General features: G+C 51.4%; 1 protein-coding gene across 1 annotated transcript in view; it reads right to left on the bottom strand.

Moving 5' to 3' along the window:
- The window catches only part of MROH2A (maestro heat like repeat family member 2A), an 84,077-nt gene that overhangs the window by 25,429 nt on the left and 38,615 nt on the right, over positions 1–20,033 (bottom strand). The window contains exons 16-26 of the mRNA XM_036755840.1: positions 17,770–17,862; positions 17,385–17,463; positions 14,731–14,844; positions 13,652–13,728; positions 12,422–12,541; positions 11,593–11,703; positions 8,719–8,863; positions 4,410–4,450; positions 3,739–3,880; positions 2,037–2,089; positions 959–1,066 (exon numbers count right to left, since the gene is read on the bottom strand). Of these exons, the coding sequence (XP_036611735.1) occupies positions 959–1,066; positions 2,037–2,089; positions 3,739–3,880; positions 4,410–4,450; positions 8,719–8,863; positions 11,593–11,703; positions 12,422–12,541; positions 13,652–13,728; positions 14,731–14,844; positions 17,385–17,463; positions 17,770–17,862 (1,083 nt within the window). The remainder of the gene's footprint in view (positions 1–958; positions 1,067–2,036; positions 2,090–3,738; positions 3,881–4,409; positions 4,451–8,718; positions 8,864–11,592; positions 11,704–12,421; positions 12,542–13,651; positions 13,729–14,730; positions 14,845–17,384; positions 17,464–17,769; positions 17,863–20,033) is intronic.

Raw genomic sequence — 20,033 nt, 5'->3', positions numbered from 1 at the left:
CCAGGGACAACTCCCACATTTAAAGATGAGAAAACTGAGGCCTATTCCAAGTGCCAGGACCAGGAGCCAGGCTTCAGAGCCCCCGGGCCAGGGCTCTGCCCCTTAACAACACTAGTCAACATCCCCATAGAGCACTTTGTAACCAATCCTATTCCAGAGGACTGACAACTCCCAACAGAGGTGGGGGACTCAGGGTGCTCTGCTTAACTATTCTGATTTGTTCCAGGAGTTTTGTTTTTCTTTTTTTCTTTCTCCATGTGGGGAGAGAGGAGGAGTGGGAGGGAGAGAAGCTTGTTAATTTAAAAGATTTAAATTTTCAAAACATTGCAGATACGTTATCTCACTTGAGATTCTCAGCAACTCAGGGAAGGCAGTGTGGTCCAGGAGACTTGGAGCCCAGGGACCTGAGCTTGACCCTGGGAGACATCTCACCTCAATGAGCCTCAGTTTCTCCATCTGTAAAAGGAGAGGGTTAAACTAAATGTCCTCTGTGCCTTCAAGCTATAGCTCAATCGTCCTAGAAGTAGGATCATTATACAGATGAAGAAACCGAGGCCCAGAGAGGCCCCAGAGAGGGCAAGGAGCTTGTGATGCCTGCCTAGAGGGAAGGTCCCCTTGGGTCTTCATTCTCTGTGGATGGGCCCCCATCTGTGGTTCACCCTGTCACTACTTACTGCCAGCACCTCTTTCATGGGGACACAGACTATCCGAGCCAAAAAGAACTTCAGTAGTCTTTGAGTCCAAAGCCCTCGTCTTAGAGATGAGAAGACTGAGGCCCAAGGTATTGGAATGGCCTGCCCAAAGCCACCCACCATCTAGACAGCTCTTTTCCTTCAGCATTATAAAGCTCACCCATCAGCCCCTGAAAAGATCAACTATCCATGTGCCCCATTCCTTGCTGCCTCCACTGATGGCAGCCCCAACAACTGAGCCTTCTCAGGGCAAGCCGAGAACACACCTTCTCCACCGAGGGGCTCTCGTAGCTGACGATCTGGTGGTTCAGCTCCCGGCTCAGGCGCAGGCTCCATGTGGTCCCCTGCGTTCTCTTGAGGGAGTTTCTCAAAAACTACAAACAAGAGAGATAACCTTTCTAGTCTAGCGGGTAGTCAGGGATGGGGGAGCAGGAAGGGGATCGAACCTCAGGTATCCTTAAGACACTTTGCTGACATCCAGAATTGTGATTTCATCGGCCTAGTGAAATCCCAGTGTGGGTGATTTCCTCCACCAATGCTGATCAATCAGCAGCTCTGCTCTGACTCTTAGAACAGTAACTGGGAACACGGAGAATGACTTGCCCCGGATGTGGGATCCTAGAAGAAGGGGCCTCAGAGGTCACCTGGCCCCAGATCACAGAGTGGGGTCAGAACCCAAATGGAATCCCTCTCCTCCGTCTGTCCACTGGACCCAATAGCCTCCAGACTCCAAAGCCATCACTCTACCCAGTATGCCATGCTGCTCCCAGACATTACAACAACAAAGACACCAACTCTTGGCATTCCCTCATGCCTTAAGGTCTATAAGGTACTTTATGGACATTTCCCATCCAGGCCTCACAACAGCCTAGAGCTGCACCTGCTACCAGGGATCATTCTCATCTCTTTACAGATAAGTAAATGAACCTCAGAAAAACAGAGTGTCTGCAGGATTCGAAGCCAGGGCTCTCTTGACTGTAAGTCTATCCCCCCACACGTAGCTGGGGGCAGAAGGGGCTCTCCTCCCTGCCTCCATCAGTCATCTGGTGCACCGCACAAGGCAGGTGTTTGGTCAATATCTAAGGAGTACATAGTGAGGGAAGCCTCTTGGGATCCTCAAAGACCTCTGGAGCCTGGGGCTACAGGACATCCTGGATGGAGGAAAGAGCTCTGGAGGCAGAGGTCCTAGGTTCAAATTCCAGCTCTGCCCCTTACTGCCTATATGATCCTCAGTTTCCACATCTGTAAAATGGAGGGGCTGGACTCTGAGGCTCCTTCTGGCTCCAGAACCCCCCCCCAACCTGGGGCAACATTCCACCACCCCTCCCCACCCATCCCAAGTACCTGGATCAGCTTGTCCTCCCAGGTCTTTTGGTTCCACGTATACTGTGTGTGCTCTACAGAAACAATGGAACAATGGTGTGATGTGACCACCTTCCCCTCCTAGGCCTCTTAACCACAAATAAAAAGGGAGGAGCAGCCAATCAATCAAGCAATAAGTATTTATTAAGCACCTACTGTGTGCAAGGTACTACATAAGCCATGGGGGTACAGGAGCAAAAGTGAAACAGCCCTTGCCCTCCCCGAGCTTACATTCCTCTGGGAGAGAGACAGGCCCCTGAAGAGGCACATGGAAGACACAAGGAGAGTGAACAGAAGGTGGCCTTAGAAGAGATGGCCGCAAGCACCCTGCCAGAAGGGAAGGCATGACAACATCCATAACTAATGCTGCTGGAGTGGACTCGACAAAGTCTCCTGACAACCCCGGGGGAAGGACGACACAGGTGACTGGCCCCTCTTAACAGATGGGGAAACTGAGGCTCCATGATGGAGAGCTGGGGAAAGGGCATCCAGCAAAGGAAGTCAATCAGGGAGGCATCAGAGGGGGCTCGTGCAGGGCCACCTGTGCTTGGTGGCCAAGGCGGGGCCGGTGCAGGACGTCAGACCCCACCGCTGCCACCACCCAGTACCTAGCGACTCTCTCAGAATCAAAACCCAGCAGTTACTGAGAGTCCTCGGGCATTGGAGAGCGCTGTGGGGGATTATAGACAAATGACCAACCTCTGCGAGGATGCTCTCCTCCCGCCCAGAAGTGGACAGAGATACAAAAAGGTACAGATCCTTTAAGTAGAAATGATGGGCCGCCCCTCACTGTGGGGAGGAACACTGCCCCAGGGCTCTCCCACTCTGCTCCAGGCCATCCTCCAAACCGCACCAGAGAGCCTGGTCCTTCCCCTGCTCCGTAACTTCAGGGGCTCCCTCCTACCTCCAGGATCCCAGACAAATTGCCCTGTTTGTCTCCTTTGTTTCTCCATGGAAGTGACCCCAAAGAAGCCTCATTACATTACAGGGCCCTGCCACTGGCCCTTTCCATCCCAGGGCTGTCTGACTGGCCCATTGGTACCCCCAGGCTTCAGCACAGCACGAGCACTTAATAAATCACCCCTCCATCCCTCCATCCCTCCATCCTTCCATCCATCGATCTTATTCCACACTGGTTCCCTGTGGCCCCTCTAGTCCAGCCTCCTCTCAAAATGGAAGCCTTAACTTTCCATTCTCCTCCAATTGTTTTAATGGTATGATGTCTTATATGTTTTGAGACTCATCTTCATGCTGTTCTTCACATCCAGCCCTCCATCCCTAGTTTCCATGACTTTGCACAGGCTGTGCCACATGCCTGGAATGCCCTCCCGGCTCACCTCTGCCCATTAACATGTTCTTGTTTTCTACAAAGCTCAGCTCAAGCACCGCCTTGGCTCCAGGAGGCCTTTCCTGAGGCTTTAAGGGCTCCCCCCAAATCACCTCCTATTTATTTGGTTTATATTTTGTATAGGCTTGGATCAAGACAACAAGCATTTATTAAGCACCCACTGTGTGCCTGGCACATAGGAGGCACTTAATCAATGCTAATTGATTTCTGCAGTGGGGGGGGGGCAGGGGATAAGGCAAAGGTATTTACTAAGCACCAACTATATGCAGGACCTGTTTGAAGGACACCTCCTGAAGCTGCTTGCCAATGGACAGACCCACCTCCCAGGTGCCTTACCTTCCAGGTACTGAATCAGAGCAGGAATCTCAACTTCCCATAGGTCCGCCATGGCAGGGGCAATATTCTGGTGCAGGGTCTTGAGCAGCTGGAGCATGGCCACACCTCGGCCCTCCCCCTTATACGGGGCTGAGAGAAGCACCTGCAGGTGGGGAGGACAGAGTCAGGCTAAGGCTTTTCTCAAGAGACACCAGGCCATTTGAAGGGGGTGGGGGTGGAATAACCAAGTGGGGCAGGGCTAGTATGGGAGGGAGGGGGAACAGATTCAGGGCCCTGGGATGGACCAAGAAGTCACAGAGCCAGAGACAAAGGCTCTCACGTCAGAGTCCTCACCACAAGGCACCTGATCTCCAACTTCACATCTGGTCTCCCAAAAACAAACCTACTCCACCTCTCTCCTTCACTGTGCACAAAATGGTCAGTGTGTCCACTCCAAATGAGCCAAGGACATTTGGAAATGCCACTGAGCTCAGGACATTCCCCTGCCAGGGTGGTCTGTATCTTGGGGTTCTCCCAGTATCCTCCACATCCCAGCCACTCCCAAAGGAGCTTTGTCTGTAATAAAGTCAGGCAGGGCCCCTCTCTTGTGGGCACTGAAGACAAGGCAGAGGTGAGCAAATGCTCACCCATCCAGTCAGTAGCATCATCCCCAGCAGGGTGAGCCTACTCACCAGGAGCCGGGCCAGCAATTTCTGAGGAGCAGGGAGTTCCACTAGAAAGAAGAGCAAGCCAAGGTCATGATCAAGGTGAGGCCTGGGCCATTTGGGGCCAGCCTTGGCACCAGGCAGAATAGCAGGCTTGGGGGAACCCAGGGAGACCTTGTTCACAAACATCTCCCCAGGGAGTCTATCAATACCAACCATTGGTGAAAATATGAAGGCAGGTAGGTGGCAAATCTAGCGAGTCCAACCTATTATACCACACACCCCAATAAAGTCCAAATGGATAAATTCTTGAAATACATAGGACATCACGCCATTAAAACAATTGAAGGAGAATGGAAACTTAAGTCTTCCATAGCTGAAGACCAGGGAAGAATTCAACAATCTTTCAGCCAGCCAATCTCCAAACAACTACTATGAGCCAGGCACTGTGCTAGATATTGAGAACAGAAACATCATAATAACAGTCCCTTCTCATGAGGGGTTTACATTCTCATGGGAGAGATAACCAGCATGAATATAAGGATATAGAGAATAAATATCATAAATAAAAAGTAATTAAATACAAAGTAGTTTGGGAGGGAAAGCGTTAGTTGGGGAGATTGGGACAGGCTTTCTATAGAAGATGGTGCCTGAGCTGCGTCTCAAAGGAAATGAGAGACTGAAGCAGAGGTAAGGACGTTGTGCGTTCTAGGCATGAGAGGTAATTGATGCAAAGGCCTGGAGGTGGGAGATGGGAGCAGGGATGAAGAACAGAGAGAAGGCCAGTTTGGGTGGATCACAGAAGGAAGGAGGGGGGAATAACGCCCAGTGAGTCACTGCTGGAGGGAGCAATGAGCAAGGCCAACCATTCTGGGAAATAGTTGGGATTGGTGTAACAAAGGGCCCAAGCCCTGGGGGCCCCCAAGGGGGTCAGCAACAGAAAGGCCCCACATGGACCCAAACATCCACAGCAGCCGTATGGGCAGGAGCCAAAGACTAGAGACAAACCGAGCTCCCAACATCCGGGCAACGGCTGACCAAACGATGCTATACGAGAGATGTGAACGGCTGAAAAGGCATTTAATGGAGCGTGAGTAGGCTTCAAAGACCACCCACATGATGCGTGCAGAGGAACTCAGGCCAGAAAGAGAAGCAAAGCCCACCGTCCTATTCTCTAGGTAGGGTGTTGCTACCTTATGTTACAATATGCTATGTTATCCATAATGTAATATCTATTATGCACATTATCGTGTCTAAGACGCTATTATGATGACACTAAATGAGACCAGCATTGAAAGGCCACAAAGCTGAGGTCAAATACTATGGAAAATGGTGGTTCAGATGGCTCAGGGACTGATGACATGTCCTTCCTTTCTGTTACTAACATGATGCAGAGTGTCATTAACACACTACAAATGTGGTTTTGCTTTACAGTTTTTATGGGAAGGTTCTCAGCTCCGGGGTGGGGTGCGATTGGGAAGTGACTGAAGTGTCAAAACAATATGGTGTTAATACAAATAAATGTTTGAACCACATTGGCCCTGCCACAGGGCCTCCAAGCCTCATCATCTCACATCTGCCTTTGGGGACGAGGACACCGCAGCCCATCCCGGGGAGGTGGCTTGTCCGATAGACCCTGGCTGGTTAGTGGTACCTAAAGCCCCAGGATTGGAGAGCCTCCTTCCCAGGGGTCCGACCTCTGGGTCTGCAAGCCTAAGGAGGCATTCATCCGTGGCCTCCCCACTGCCCTCACTGGCGTGGGCGGGTCAGGTCCCCAGAGGAGCACCAGCTTCTCCTCTCAGGATTCCTCCTACACCATAGATCATGAGCCCCAACTTGTGTGCTTCTCTTAACAATCAGCCCGTAGACACGATTAGATTGTTAGAGAAGGCATCAATTCAGTTGCAGAGCAAGACCAACAGCAGTAAAAGTGGCTAGAATTGCTCAAGTTTGCCCTGCAGAGGTCGCCTCATTTAACCCTGCAGGGCCGGTGATCTTATTATCCCCATACTACAGATGAGGAAAATGAGGCTGAAGGGGGTAAAGGGACTTGGCCAGGGTCACCCAGCTGATAAGAGCCTAGGGAAGAATTTGAACTGAGACCTTCCTGATTCCAGGTCTACCCACCGAGCCACCTCGTAGTTACAAGGAGTTACGAGGCCCAGGCAGGGTAGGACGCTGCCGCCCAGCTAGGCATCCCTGCTCGATGGGTGATCCCCTGGACGCCCTGGGCTTGCTCTTCAGTGGGAAGCTTCTGGCACATAGCAAGGTCCTTAATAAATGGTTTTGACTGACTGACAAGTCTTCACTACTTCCAGGACCTGGCTTGGCTAGATGTTACTGCATTCCCTTCAGCTGGAGTGTTACAGTGCCTGAGCCCAGGACACATGTGCTTCCCCTCTTTGACCCTCTCCAAGCCTCATCTCTGAGGTTTGTCACCAATGGGCAGGAGTTGGGGAGAGGTTCAGAGGAAGTGCCCTGGGAAGGGCTCTTCCTTTACTGAAGGACATCAGTGAGCCCTACCTCCCAGATTCCTGCTGGAACCTTGGGCAGATGAGTAGCCACAGGACAAAGGCTGTTTGTGCAATACAGCTATTTAATCTACCGAACCTTTCTAAGGGCCTTCCTTTACATCTGAAAGGTCCCTCTCTTTCCCAGTCAATGTCTTTGTTTTTGCCCCCTTCCAATACATACATGGGACAACTAGGTAACACAGTGCATAGAGCACCAGGCATGGAGTCCGGAAGACTCATCAGCCTGAGTTCAGATCTGGCCTCGGACCCTTCCTAGCTACGCAACCTTGGGCAAGTCACTTCACCCTGTTTGCTTCAGTTACGTCATCTGTAAAAATGAGAAGAAAATGTCAAATGCTCCAGTATCTTTACCGATAAAATCCCAAATGCAGTCACAGAGTCAGACTGGACTAATTGACCAAACAGTGACAACAAAAACACACACATCCATCCTGGCATATTAAAGGAAGCCAGCCCAGGGAGAGATGAAAACCCTTAAGGTCATCTCAATGAAGCCTAGAGGGAATTCGTCATTAGTTATAATTATTAGTTTTAAGCTAGCAAGAGACCCTGGACAGGGAAGAAGAATCCCACTGGGGAAGAAAGCCTGGGAGAGGAGAGGAGACAGGCTACTCCAGTTCAGCTCTGTCCTGGTCAGCCCTGAGCCCAGCCTACTTGGACTTGGTTCTCTCCCCTGACCCCCAGCACTTCGAGGCCCCGTGATCTAATCCTCCCGCTCTCCAGTCTCAGGCTGTGGCTCTCCAGCTTCTCCCTGCAGGAGACAGCTAAGGGTTCTCCCTGAAAACACCAGAACCCCTTCTTTGGAGCGGTCTATAGCACTATGATTACTGTTAGCTAGGAAGGTTTACAAAGCACTTCAACAACCCAACAAGGCGGGTGCTACTTTTATCCCCATTTCATAGATAAAGAGACTGAGGCACAGGGTGGTCAGTGATAGTTAAGTGACTAAGTGCCATGGGTTGAAAAAACCAACAAAGAAGTTTCTGGACTTCACATCAATTAGATTCAGCAGGCACAGGGAACCAGTCTTGCTCTTTCGGCCTTCACCTTTTGCCAGACTGACAGCAATCCCCCCACTGGAGCCAATTAGGGTGATTCTGCCTGGACAGGACCAAAGGTCCAGTTCTCCTGCTTGTCAAGGCTGTCTAAAATCCAATTCCTGGGTCCTTAGCCCCAGGTTGAGGAATCCCATCTCTGAGTCTGGGGTCCAGCTCCAGACAAGGCCACCTGAGCTTCAGGCCCACCAGGAACCTGTACTGGCTTCTGGGAGAGGTTACTGCTCACTTCTTCAAAGGGCAAGCGCCCTGAGAGCAGAGGAGACCCAGGTCCCCTGGACCATCCAGCCTGAACATTTCCCAAACTCCAAAAAGCCCCTGTATTGCTTCTCAGCCCATGTCCCTCCACCCTTCTTGCTCAAGCCTCCCAAAGCATCCCAGCATCTGTCTGCTGGGGCTCCCACCTCCATTGGAGGGCTGAAAGAGAGCTACGTCCTGGCTGGCCAGGTGGCCCTCTCCCGGCCCCACTTCCTGTTTCTCTGAGATGAGTCATCCATGCCCTGATGCCCTCACACCTCTCTAGGCCTGATCTTCCATGAGTCATCTTCAAAGGCTCTCTGCCTTTAGGGAGCCTGCTAGAATTCATGTTCCACAGTAGAAAAACAATAATGAAATATCTGAAACATCCGGTAAATGAGGGCAGACAATGTCCCCCTGGGAGGTGCAGAGGGTTGCGATACCGCAAGAGGAAACCGGTGCTTTGTTGGCCAGGCTGGGAGCCCGAGGAAGCCAGAGAGAGCCACTGACCTTGTCCGCGCCAACCCACATTCGTGTTCGATTCTTTCTCCTGGCGCTGACGCTCAGCCAGGTTGGTCAGGCTGATGCAGATAGGTGTGAGGGCCTCCGTGTATTCTGTCTCCATGATGTAACCCAGGAGTTTCAGCCAAAATTCCTATAGAGGCAGCAGAAGGGGGGAAAGAAAGAGAGGCTCAGATCAGCCTACATTCCTTGGCCTTAGAGCCCTGTCCAGATGGGTTAGCAGTGGAAAGGAAATCAGCCCAGAATTACAAGTCACAGAGGTGAATAGTGGAAAGAATGGATCAAAAAGATTTTTGTTCTAGAGCTTGATACCCAAGATACCTAAGGAGATAAACAGAGAACCCTTAAACCCCCTCCCAATTCCAATCACCTAGCCTGGAGGAACGTCATCCTCAGGTGCTGAAAACCCTGGCAGACAGGCTTGCGTAGCCAGTGGAGAACAGGAGGGGGCACCCCAAGACCAGGGAAGGACCAAGGTTGTCCTGATTCCAAAAAAGGAAAGGGAATGAAAGCTCAAACTCTAGTCCAGTGAACTTCACTTCACTTCCTGGCAAAGCTCAAGAAGATCTCATTAAAGGGGTGGCCGCTGACCATTAGAAAAGGGGGCAGTGATCACCGCGAGCCAGAGTGGCTGCATCAAGGATGGGCTGTGTCTTTTTTTTTGCCAGTGTTACTGAGCTGAAAGGTCAAGGGAATATTTTCGATGTAGCTTACTTTGAAGCTAGCAAAGACTGAGGCTAGGTAAGAGGTGTTTGAAACATGGTTAATGTGTGACCTTGTATGTATAATGGGTATTGTATTTCTTGCCTTCACAGAGGGTGGGGAAGGGAGTAGAGGGAGGGAGAGGATTTGGAACCGAAAAGAAAAAGAAAATTAAAAACTAAAGAAAGAAACTGGTAGAAAGAGGCTGTTAATGGTCCGATGGAAGGCCCCAGGGATCTGGCTCTGGCCCAGTGCTGCCAATGACTATGAGTTAGGAGGGGTAGCTAACATGTAAGATGACCATCAGGATCTAAACAAATCTTGACAGGCTGAAATACTGGGCTAAATCTAAAACAATATTTAATTAAGATTAATGTAGTTTTGCACTTAGATTCAAAAAATCACCTTCGCAAGTGTACAATGGGGAAGGCACAACTAGGCAGCAGTTGGTCTGAAAGAAATCTAGGGGCCTTAGTGGACCACAAGCTCTATATGAATTAACAGCGCGATGCGGCCATGAACAAAGCTAGCATAAATTTGGGCTGCACAGAGAGAAATGATGTTGAGGACAAAGGAGACAATGGCCCTACTGTACGCCGCCCTGGTCAGACTACATCTGGAGAGCTGTGTCTGGTTCTGGGTGCCACTTTTTAAGGAATCTAGAGGAGGGAGATCTGGACTGGTGTAGGACCTCTGGCACATCCCATTCAGGGAAGGGCGGAAGGATCTGGGGGTGCTTAGCCTGAAAAAGAGAAGGCTTGGGGGGTTGGAGGAGTACATGATAGCAGTCTGCCTTCGGGTACTTGAAAGGCTGTTCCATAAGAGGATTGGACCCCAGGGGACTGAACCAGCATTGGGAATGCTTTGACAGGCCCTGGTTGGACCAGGGGCCTTCTGCAGTCTCCTCTGTTTCTTCCACGGTTCCCTGAAACCAAAGCTGTCATGACAGCCCAATCGTCTGCTAGCAGCAGGCCAGTGTCTTCAGCCTCCTCTGCTCAGTCCTACATCCAAGCCCTTATGTCTCTTCCTCTCCAGACTCCATGCTTGGCTCTGCTACTTGACTGTCTCTGCCACACAGGACACAGAAGCCCCTTCCCCCTAGAAGTCCACACACCCCAACCTCTCACATTGGAAGTACCCTCTTCCCCCCTCCCCCGTTGGCTGCCTCCTCCCAAACCCTCTATTTTAAGGAGGAGGCCCAGGCCAGTCATGGCTCCAGGCAGCCCTCTTGGGTTCCCAGACGTTCTCTGGACAGTCTTCCTTCTCTTGTATTTGTACCCCCAGCACAGTGTCTCAATCACTTGGCACATTGCTTGGCACATAGTAAGGGCTTCATAAACACTTGCTGACTTGACTTGGCATAGAACGGTTTCCCCCATTCCCTCCACCTACTCCAATTATACAACCCCATCAGAGACACACACAGGGATCCATTCCCAGGTCAGTTGTTCCTGAAGAACCTTCCTATGACCTTCACCTTATTCTAACCCCTCAGGTAAAAGTGGCCACATTGTCTTAGAACTCTTCAAAAGTAAAACAGCTGTGCTAAGAGGTAGCCCCAAGTCATCCAGAGCCCCAGGTGCCAAATGTCTGGGTCTGTGCCAAGTTTGGTATCTGCACCCCTTGGAAGTCTGGGAGCGCCGGCTGGGAAGTCCCTCTGGAGGGACGTGGCAGACAGAATTCTTGTGCAGGTACAGGTTGTTCTCATGGGAAGCCTGAGTCTTCTGACAACTGAGAGTCTGGAAATCCATGACCTAACAACGTGGGCCACACTACCCTGTTAATTGCTTAGAATAGCCTAGAATGGCTTGGGGTTATTCCATGCATCTCGTCTCCTGCTGCAATATTCGCACTCACTTCCTTTGTTCTGGCTGGCAGGGCCAGATCTCCACAGGCTATGTCCTCCTAGGCTTCATGCCTATGATCTGGAGAAGCCAGCACTAGGCAGATGATGGAACCCAAATCTGGCCTCAGGAGCATCCCATAGGCATGGTGCAGTCATGACTAAGGCTGAGGAGCTGGCTCCTTGACTTCCTTCTCATCCACCACTGCGTCTCACAGTCTAGGGCACACAGTAGGTGCTTAGCAAAAGCTCACTGACTTAGAACTTTAAGAAGGCTCTGTGCCTTGTCCTCCCCAGCTGGTGGCGCCCTCACTCACATTTATCACCCCACTGACAGAGGCTGTGATGATCCTCACAGTGTCCATGGTGACCTTATGAACCATCTTCTCTTCCAGATCAGCCTGAGAACAGCTCTCCTGACGATTCATCTGGAACACAGAACGCAAGGTACAGTATCATGGAGGGAGAGCTGGCTGTGGAGCATCCAGGAGAGCCAACAAAGGAGCATGGAATCACCCGGGGCAAGTGACTTGGCCAGGGTCACACAGCCAGTATGTGTCAGGAGAATCTGAGCCCAGATCGTCCTGTCTCTGAGGCCAGAATCTTATCTGTTAAGGCATGCTCTGATCACTCCCTAGTCCTCATGGACCAGTGAAGGAAAAGCAACATGAAATGGGGGAGGGGAGGGGAGGGGAGAGGGGGGAAGGGGAGGGGAAGGGAGCGGAGTAGAGGGAAGGTCAATAAAATATTTAAAAGACACAAAAAAGTTATTCAGAAGGAGACAAATTTGTTACTCCCTTCTTAAATTATATACACATTTTAAAAACAAACTGGTAGTTGATGAGTCCTTATGCAAAGTTCTTACATAGTACCTAGCGCACAGTAGGTGCTTAATAAGTGTTTGTAGACTGACTACAATCCTTCTTTGAATGCCAAAATGTTTTAATTTGTTGATAATAAATTCATAATAAATTTTTTAAAATAATATGAAACAACCTGGAATTCCTTGGAAGAAAAGGACAGATGAGTATGCACACGCGTGCACACACACACACACACACACACACACACACACGTAGCTTGAGCTCCTCCACACACAGTCAGCCTTCTGAGTCCCAGGGAAATGGTTCGGCTTTGACTTCTTACCAGCCTGTAGGTAGATAATATAAGTTGCAGGGAAACGTATCTTAGGCCCCAGCCTCTGACCCGTTCCTGGTAGCCAGAGATGGCCAGCTGGCCAATGACCCGGAGAATGGCCAGCTTCACCTGATGGAGGAGGAGAGGACACAAGCTAAGTGACAGGCCATGGGTTCAAAGCACGACACTAAGACTAGGCCAGAGAGAGGATGACAGCTCCTGGGTCTGATTAGACTCTATGCTCCCACGTGGCAGGAACTCCTCCTAGATTAAAGAGGCATCCATGGTGAGGTGGACAGAGCCCCAGATCAGCTGCTCTCTTTGCTACAGTAGCTGCCTTCTCTGGGTCTGTTCCTTCATCTGTAAAGTGAGGACTTCCAACTTGATTTTCATCCAACATTTGCTTAAAGACACCCAAAGAAGGGGAAGCCGCCACCACCAGAGGACACCTGCCACGTTTGGGGATGGCTCTAGTTCTTACGAAGCTTTTCCCCGTGTCAGACCCAGATCTGCCTCTTGGCTGACACCCCCCTCCAGCGCCACGCCCCATGATTCCAAGAACAGGGTCCTTAGCGCAGGTCACAGTCACAGACACACTGGCTGGATCACTATGGCCCCCATTATTGTCCCCATCTTACAGATCAGGGCAGTTACTGGTTTGATAGAGGAAAATTTCCCGTCAGAAGTTTCCTATGCCAATGAAAACCCAGGTCTGGACAAAACAGAACCAAATCCTTCCCAGAGTGCAATGGGAGAGAGTGGGGTAGGTCCCCGCCTCTCTGGAAGCCTTCAAGCAGACCCTGGATGACCACTGTCACAGAATCCCAGGGCCTCAGAGTGGGAGGGGAGGGGAATCTTGAAGGCCATCAGCCCCCTGCCCTGAACAAGAGACCCTCCCTGACGAGGGGCCATCCAACCTCTTCTTCAAGAACTCCAAGGAGGTGCACCCCATCCCACTTGGGGCAGCAGGGGGAGGGGGGAAGGAGAAGGAGGAGGCAGGTTTTCCTAACAGCCAAGCTGAAATCAGCCTTCGCCTAGATGTGAGATCACCCCTTGTGGGCTCACCACACTCCAGAGGGGCTTCTTCGGGTGGTTAGAGAAGAGATTCCTGCCCAGTTACAGGTTAGATGAGCTGAGTCTCTTCTGTTGTGGTCTAGCCATAGGCTCCTGCCCTGGCTCCTGTGAACATAGCTCCCTCCCAGGTCTCCCCCTTCCCCTCTCCCTGCTCCACCATCTCACCTTGGCTCGGGGGTCACAAAGAGCATTTCTAACCACCTTGACAGCAAGATGCAGGGTTCTACTATTCAACTCAGCCACTAAAAGATAGAGAACCCCCCATAGAGAACTGATTTCAGGGTGTGTGAAGTCCTGCTGAGACAGAGCCCCTGCCCCATAGACACTGCAGACACCTTTGCCTCCCTTCCCCCTCTGTGCCTGGAAGTCCCTTCTTCACGCTGGAAAATGCCTCAATGGCCCTGGGTCTAAGGGCTCTAGGACATTGTCTGCCTGAATAAAAGAAGGAGGTTGGACCAGAAGGCCCCCAACCTCACTCAGTGATGACCTGAGGCCCCCAAATCCATCCAGTGATGACCTGAGGCCCCCACCCCCACTCAGTGATGACCAGAGGCCCCCACCCCCACTCAGTAATGACCAGAGGTCCTTCTAACCAATGCACATTTTGTTCTCAACCCAGCAAGGCGCTGGGTATCTGCTGAGTCAAAGTCACATGATTTGGATTGACCTGTTTCACCACTGTTTATTGGTTGGTGATTGATGTCTGATTCTGGATATACTCCCACACTTGGGTCCCCCCCACTAGAATGTGAACCCCTTAAGAGTGGGGCTTGTTTCAGTCTTTGTCTTTGTATTTCCAAAATTAGCTCAGTGCCTGATACACAGTAGGTGCTTAATAAATTCGGATTGATGATTGATCGACTGACTGATCACTGAATGGGTGTGAAGGTGTAGAGGGGACGGGGAAGGGTTGGGAAAGGAACGAAGAAGAGAGGTGGGTGCTACATGGGCAGAATGTTGGGTGCAGATGTGGTTACTGTACTTCTGCCAAATAAGGTGGAGAAGTGGGGTAGGAGAGGGCAGCAGGAGTAGGTCCAGAAATTGTTGTCATGAAACAAAAAAAAAAAAAAAACCACTGAAATATATTTCTGAACAAGATGGAAAAGGCTATTGGAGGCCTTGAAGCTCGCTCCCCAGCAGCTCCGCAGCAGAAGGGGATGGGCCAGGCAGGCGAGGGCTGAGCTGCTCCCTGGGCACCAATGGGCAGGATGGGCGCAGGAGCAGCTCCCATAGGACCCACTCACCATCAGCACTGAGGACAGCCCGAAGCAGGGTCAGCGTCCCCACACGGATGGCCTCCTTCCCCGTCTGCATTTGGTTACGGAAGAATTTCATCAGCTCATCAGGGTAGGAGCGGGCTGGGGAGGAGAGAAGAAAGCAAGGCTGGTGGACGGTGGGGCTGTGGGAGGATGCAGCCCATGGTCACCCAGGGACCAGCAAGCCGTGGGCCAGGAAATGAGGAAAAGGGGGAAAGCGAAGCCCACAGCCAGAGAGACAGAGACAGGGAGAGTGCAGGTGGGACAGAGAGAGGCCTGGGGGGAGGAGGGGAGTAGGAGGACAGAGAAAGAGAGGACAGAGAGAGGAAGAGACAAAGACAGAGAGAAAAGGAGGGTGAGGCAGAGAGACAGAGAGACAGAGACAGAGAGAAAGAGAGGGTGGGGCAGAGAGACAGACAGACACAGACAGAGAGAAAAGGAGGGTGAGGCAGAGAGACAGACAGACAGAGACAGAGAGAAAGGGAGGGTGGGGCAGAAAGACAGACAGACAGAAAGAAAGACAAAGGGAAACAGGTAGAGAGACAGAGACAGTCAAAAACAGAGAGGGACAGAGATGGGGGGGACAGAGATGAGACAGAGAGAGAGACAGACAGAGACAGAGAGAAAGGGAGAGTGGGGCAGAGAAAGAGAGACTGAGACAGACAGAAAGACAGAAAGAGAGACAGACAGACAGAGACAGAGAGAAAGACAGACAGACAGAGAGACAAAGGGAGACAGGTAGAGAGACAGAGAAAGTCAGAAACAGAAAGGGACACAGATAGGGGGGACAGAGATGAGATAGACAGAGAGACAGACAGAGACAGAGAGAAAGGGAGAGTGGGACAGAGACAGATAGACTGAGATAGACAGAAAGAGATACAGACAGAAGAGAGACAGACAGACAGACAGACAAAGGGAAACAGGTAGAGAGACAGAGAGAGTCAGAAACAGAGAGGGACAGAGATGAGACAGACAGACAGAGAGACAGACAGAGACAGCCTCCATCAGCCAGAGAGTCTGAGTGGATAAGGGAGAGCCTTCTCCCACTGGGTCGGTAGCTGGTTTCAAGGCTCTCAAGTAAACGATGTCTCTCCCTTAGTCTGGCAGCTCCCCTAACATTACACCAATAATAACAATACTGATAGCTGCTAACATCTCTAGAGGCGATTCTGCCTTTGACCAGCAGGTGGGCATGCCAGGTTGGACATAAAGAAATGATGGAGAAGGGGCCCGGTGAAGCTGGGAGAGCCCTCTGAGGCCGGCGGGCAGAAGGGAGGGCCGTGCCCAGGGCAGCCCGGGGCCTGCGTGCCAGGGTGCTGACTACTACCCCATCCTGCCTCCTGCAGCTCCTGCCTCCCCAGAGACGACCTAAGGGAAGCACTTCACAAACCTTTAAGTGTCATTATCATTCTCATCATTAACATGACTATTGGTGATGTGATCTGGCTCTAAATTCGGACACATGTTGTCATTTGTTATTGATCCACAGCTGGAGGTGACTTTTCAATGTGTATAAATTCAGCTCAGCCTCTCCTCTGGTCACTGACTCCTGAACTGAGCTCTGGGCTCCCCAGAACCCATCTCCAGAGCACATCTCCAGAGATGTGCTGTGTGCTTCAGGAGAGGCTGAGCCCCTCTTCCCAGCCCCCCACCCTGCACCATCCCTGAGCAAGGAGGGAGACTAAGGACCTTGGGACCTAGATAACTGCTCTGTGTGTGGGTGTGTCTGTGTGTCTGTCTCTGTGTGTATCTCTCTGTTCCTCTCTCTCTGTCTCTCTCTCTGTTCCTCTCTCTCTCTCTTTTTGTCTCTCTGTCTCTCTATCTCTGTCTCTCTCTGTATATGCCTTTTTGTCTCTGTCTCTGTTCCTTTCTCTCTTCTCTGTCTCTCTCTCCTCCCTCTCCTTCTCTGTCTCAAGTCTCTGCTATCTCTCTATCTCTGTCTGTCTCTTTCCCTCCCCCACCCCCTCCCCTTCTCCTTCTCTGACTCCACCCTGGTTATAGGCTCTTCCTCTCCCCTTCCATGCACCCCAGGCTGGTTTCTCCTCCTCTGCCTCTAACACCAGACACAAGAGTACAGTTTAATACCTCCACACACGGGAACTCCCTCCTGCAGGGCAGATAGGCACCAGACCAGCAGGTTTAGCCTTAGAGAGTTCCCTGGGACCCTAAGGAGGGAGATGACTTGGCCAGGCTCACCTGGCCAGCAGTTGTCAAAGGGAGGACTTGAACCCAGCTCTTTCTGACTTCAAGGCCTGCTCTCTGGCCACTCTGCCTCTGAAATAGGCCTGTGAAATCCTTGAGTGCCAGCCCACTCAGACTCCTGACTGTTTCACGTCTCAACCAGGATGTTCTCAGGTGCCTTGGGAAGTGACTGAGCAACAGGTGAGCAGCGGACACACAGGCGAGTGACCTGGGGAGCCCCGCTCACGGGACCCCTGCGGGGTCACCTTTTTATAAGGCAGTGGGCTCCCCTGCCCCTCAAGGGGCTTACTTGGGAAATAAGTTCAAGGACCCCCCAGACTTCTCAAAGGAGGCAAGGCACTGGCTGTTCTCTGAGGCGGGGTGGGAGGGGAAACAGCAAGGAGCAACCCGGAGCAGCCCAGGGTCTTGTATCTCCACCCCACCTCCTATCTCTCACTCACCCAGAGCGATGAAGCATTGCACAACTTCGGCCAGGTTCTCACTGCTGAATTGCTGGAGGGCAGGAGCCTTGGAACAGACCTGGAGGAAGTGGAGGAGGGAGAGGGGAAGGAGAGGAGGGGGAGGGGAGGAGGAAGGGGAGGAGGGGGAGCAGGATCAGCCTTCTGCAGTATGGGGAGGGGCTGGGCAGCCGAGCCTCCCTCTGAATCCTGGCTCTGTCCCACACTACCTGTCACCGTCACTCCCCTTTTCTGGGCCTCAGTCTCCCCTCTGTAGCAGTAAGGGGCTCTCCTTGCTCTCAGTGTGTATCTCCTAGGAGCTCTCTGCACCTTCCCAGCTCTAGGATTGGGTGGCCTGACGGCTACGGGCAGGATTTCACCCCCTCACCTGGATGTGCAGCTCGGTAAAGATGGTGTGAAGCTGCATTTTGGGGACTGGTGTGTTGCTGGAGACAGAGACCTCCAGGATCTGCCTCAGGATCTGCCAAAGAGAGACAGGAATGGGCCGGAGCCCCTCCCTGACCACAGGCTAACCGCCCCATCCCTGGGGGCCGGGTCTCCTTCCACCCCAACCCCACCCTCGCCTCCCTCTCCATCTTTTCCCCTGCTGAACGAATGATTTGCCATTTTGGTAACCAGGGAAAACTTTTTGTAAAATGTACCTGAGGCAACCGGAAAGGAATTCACCCTCAACTCAACTTTGTAAAGGCAAATTCGGCTGAGGAAGACTGTGAGATTCCAAGGCACAACCTATCATCCCACAGACACTGGGACATTAGCCTCTGTATTTGGAGACCTCAGGACATTGCAAGACTGCTGCTGAGTAGGGAGATGGGGGATGGGGGAGCAAGTATCCCCGACAGTAGCTTCCTGCTTTAATTTATCATCCCTGCTAAGCAGACTTTAAGTTTTGGTTGTTTCAGTACTGGTAGAGGCACAGAACTGCTGCCAGCACCTTCTAAATTTGGGTGCCCTGGGACAAAGCTTAATTGCTCCACCCTAGTTAGAACCCTACTTGTCTGCAACATGTATCTATGCTCCAGCCACACTGATCCGCTCACTGACCTCATCATTGCCAAACCTTCTTCTCCCTGCCAGGCTGGGCTTAGTCTATTGTCCCCATATGGAGTACCATCTGCTCTGCTGGCCTAGGGCTTGGACTTCCTTCAAGGCCCCTGCCCAAAGCCCTGGAAGGCCTTCCCCCAGTATAGCTGCCCCTTCTGACCCCAGCAATAGTCTCCCATTCTGGGGGCAGAACCAAGATGGCAGCTAGAAAGCAGGGACTTGTTGAAGCTCTCCCCCAAATCCCTCCAAACACCTGTAAAAAATGGCTCTGAACAAATTCTAGTGCTGTGGAACCCACGAAATAGCAGAGGGAAGCAGGGCTCCAGTCCAGGAAAGCCTGGATGGTTGCTGGGAAGGGTCTGTCACATGGTGCTGGGAGCAGAGCAGAGCCCAGGGTGGGCTGCACCGGGACAGACCAGATCCTGAGTCAGCCAGCCAGAACAGGCCTTGGGGCCATGAAAAAGTGAGCTGTTGCAGTTACCAGACTCCTCAACCCACAAACACCAAAGAGTAGGTTAGAGGGAAACTGCGGGATCGAGTTCAGAGCAGTCCGGCCACCAGCCCTGGGGGTGGCAGAGGTGGTGCAGCAGTGGCGGTGGCAGCAGCAGGAAGCTCCTGAGGCTGCCTCCAGAGCTCCAACGTCAGCTGCTTACCGAGTCCCTGGCTCACATGGTGGAAGGCTAGCATCGGATCAGAGCAGGAGTGTAAGGAGTACTTTGTGGGTACAAAGGCAGATTCTCTTGCTGTGCCCTGCTTGGATCTGTATTGCGGTTCTGGTTGGCAGTTCTTGGGGGAGGAGGAGGGCTGCTGGGACAGAGCCTGGGGTGACGGTGGAGTAGAAATAGCTCTGAAAACAGCAGTGCTTGGACCCTAAAGCTTGGGACAAAGTACTCTCTACTCTACAAGCAGTCATATCCTGACAAAAAGCTCAAGGGTCAAGTAATTGGCTGGGGACATGAACAGGCAGAGAAAACAGACTCAGACTCAAACTCTAGATTCCTTTTTTGGCGACAAAGAAGAGCAAAACATAGAGCCAGAAGAAGTCAACAAAGTCAAAGAGCCTACATCAAAAGCCTCCAAGAAAAATATAAACTGGTCTCAGGCCATGGAAGAGCTCAAAAAGAATTGGGAAAAGCAAGTAAGAGAAGTAGAGGAAAAATTGAGACGAGAAATGAGAGTGATGCAAGAAAACCATGAAAAACAAGTCAATGACTTGCTAAAGGAGACCCAAAAAAATACTGAAGAAAATAACGGCTTAAAGAATAGACTAACTCAAATGGCAAAGGAGCTCCAAAAAGCCAATGAGGAGAAGAATGTCTTGAAGTGCAGAATTAGCCAAATGGAAAAGGAGGTCCAAAAGACCACGGAAGAAAATACCACTTTAAAAATTAGATTGGAGCAAGTGGAAGCTTGCTGACTTTATGAGAAATCAAGATATTATAAAACAGAAGCAAAGGAATGACAAAATGGAAGACAATGTGAAATATCTCATTGGAAAAACCACTGACCTGGAGAATATATCCAGGAGAGATAATTTAAAAATTATTGGACTACCTGAATGCCATGATCAAAAAAAGAGCCTAGATA

Source organism: Trichosurus vulpecula, chromosome 4 (assembly GCF_011100635.1).
Source record: "Trichosurus vulpecula isolate mTriVul1 chromosome 4, mTriVul1.pri, whole genome shotgun sequence".
Classification (NCBI taxonomy): domain Eukaryota; kingdom Metazoa; phylum Chordata; class Mammalia; order Diprotodontia; family Phalangeridae; genus Trichosurus; species Trichosurus vulpecula.
Note: the sequence above shows the minus strand (reverse complement) of the source record. Positions and strands in the feature narration are given on the sequence as shown.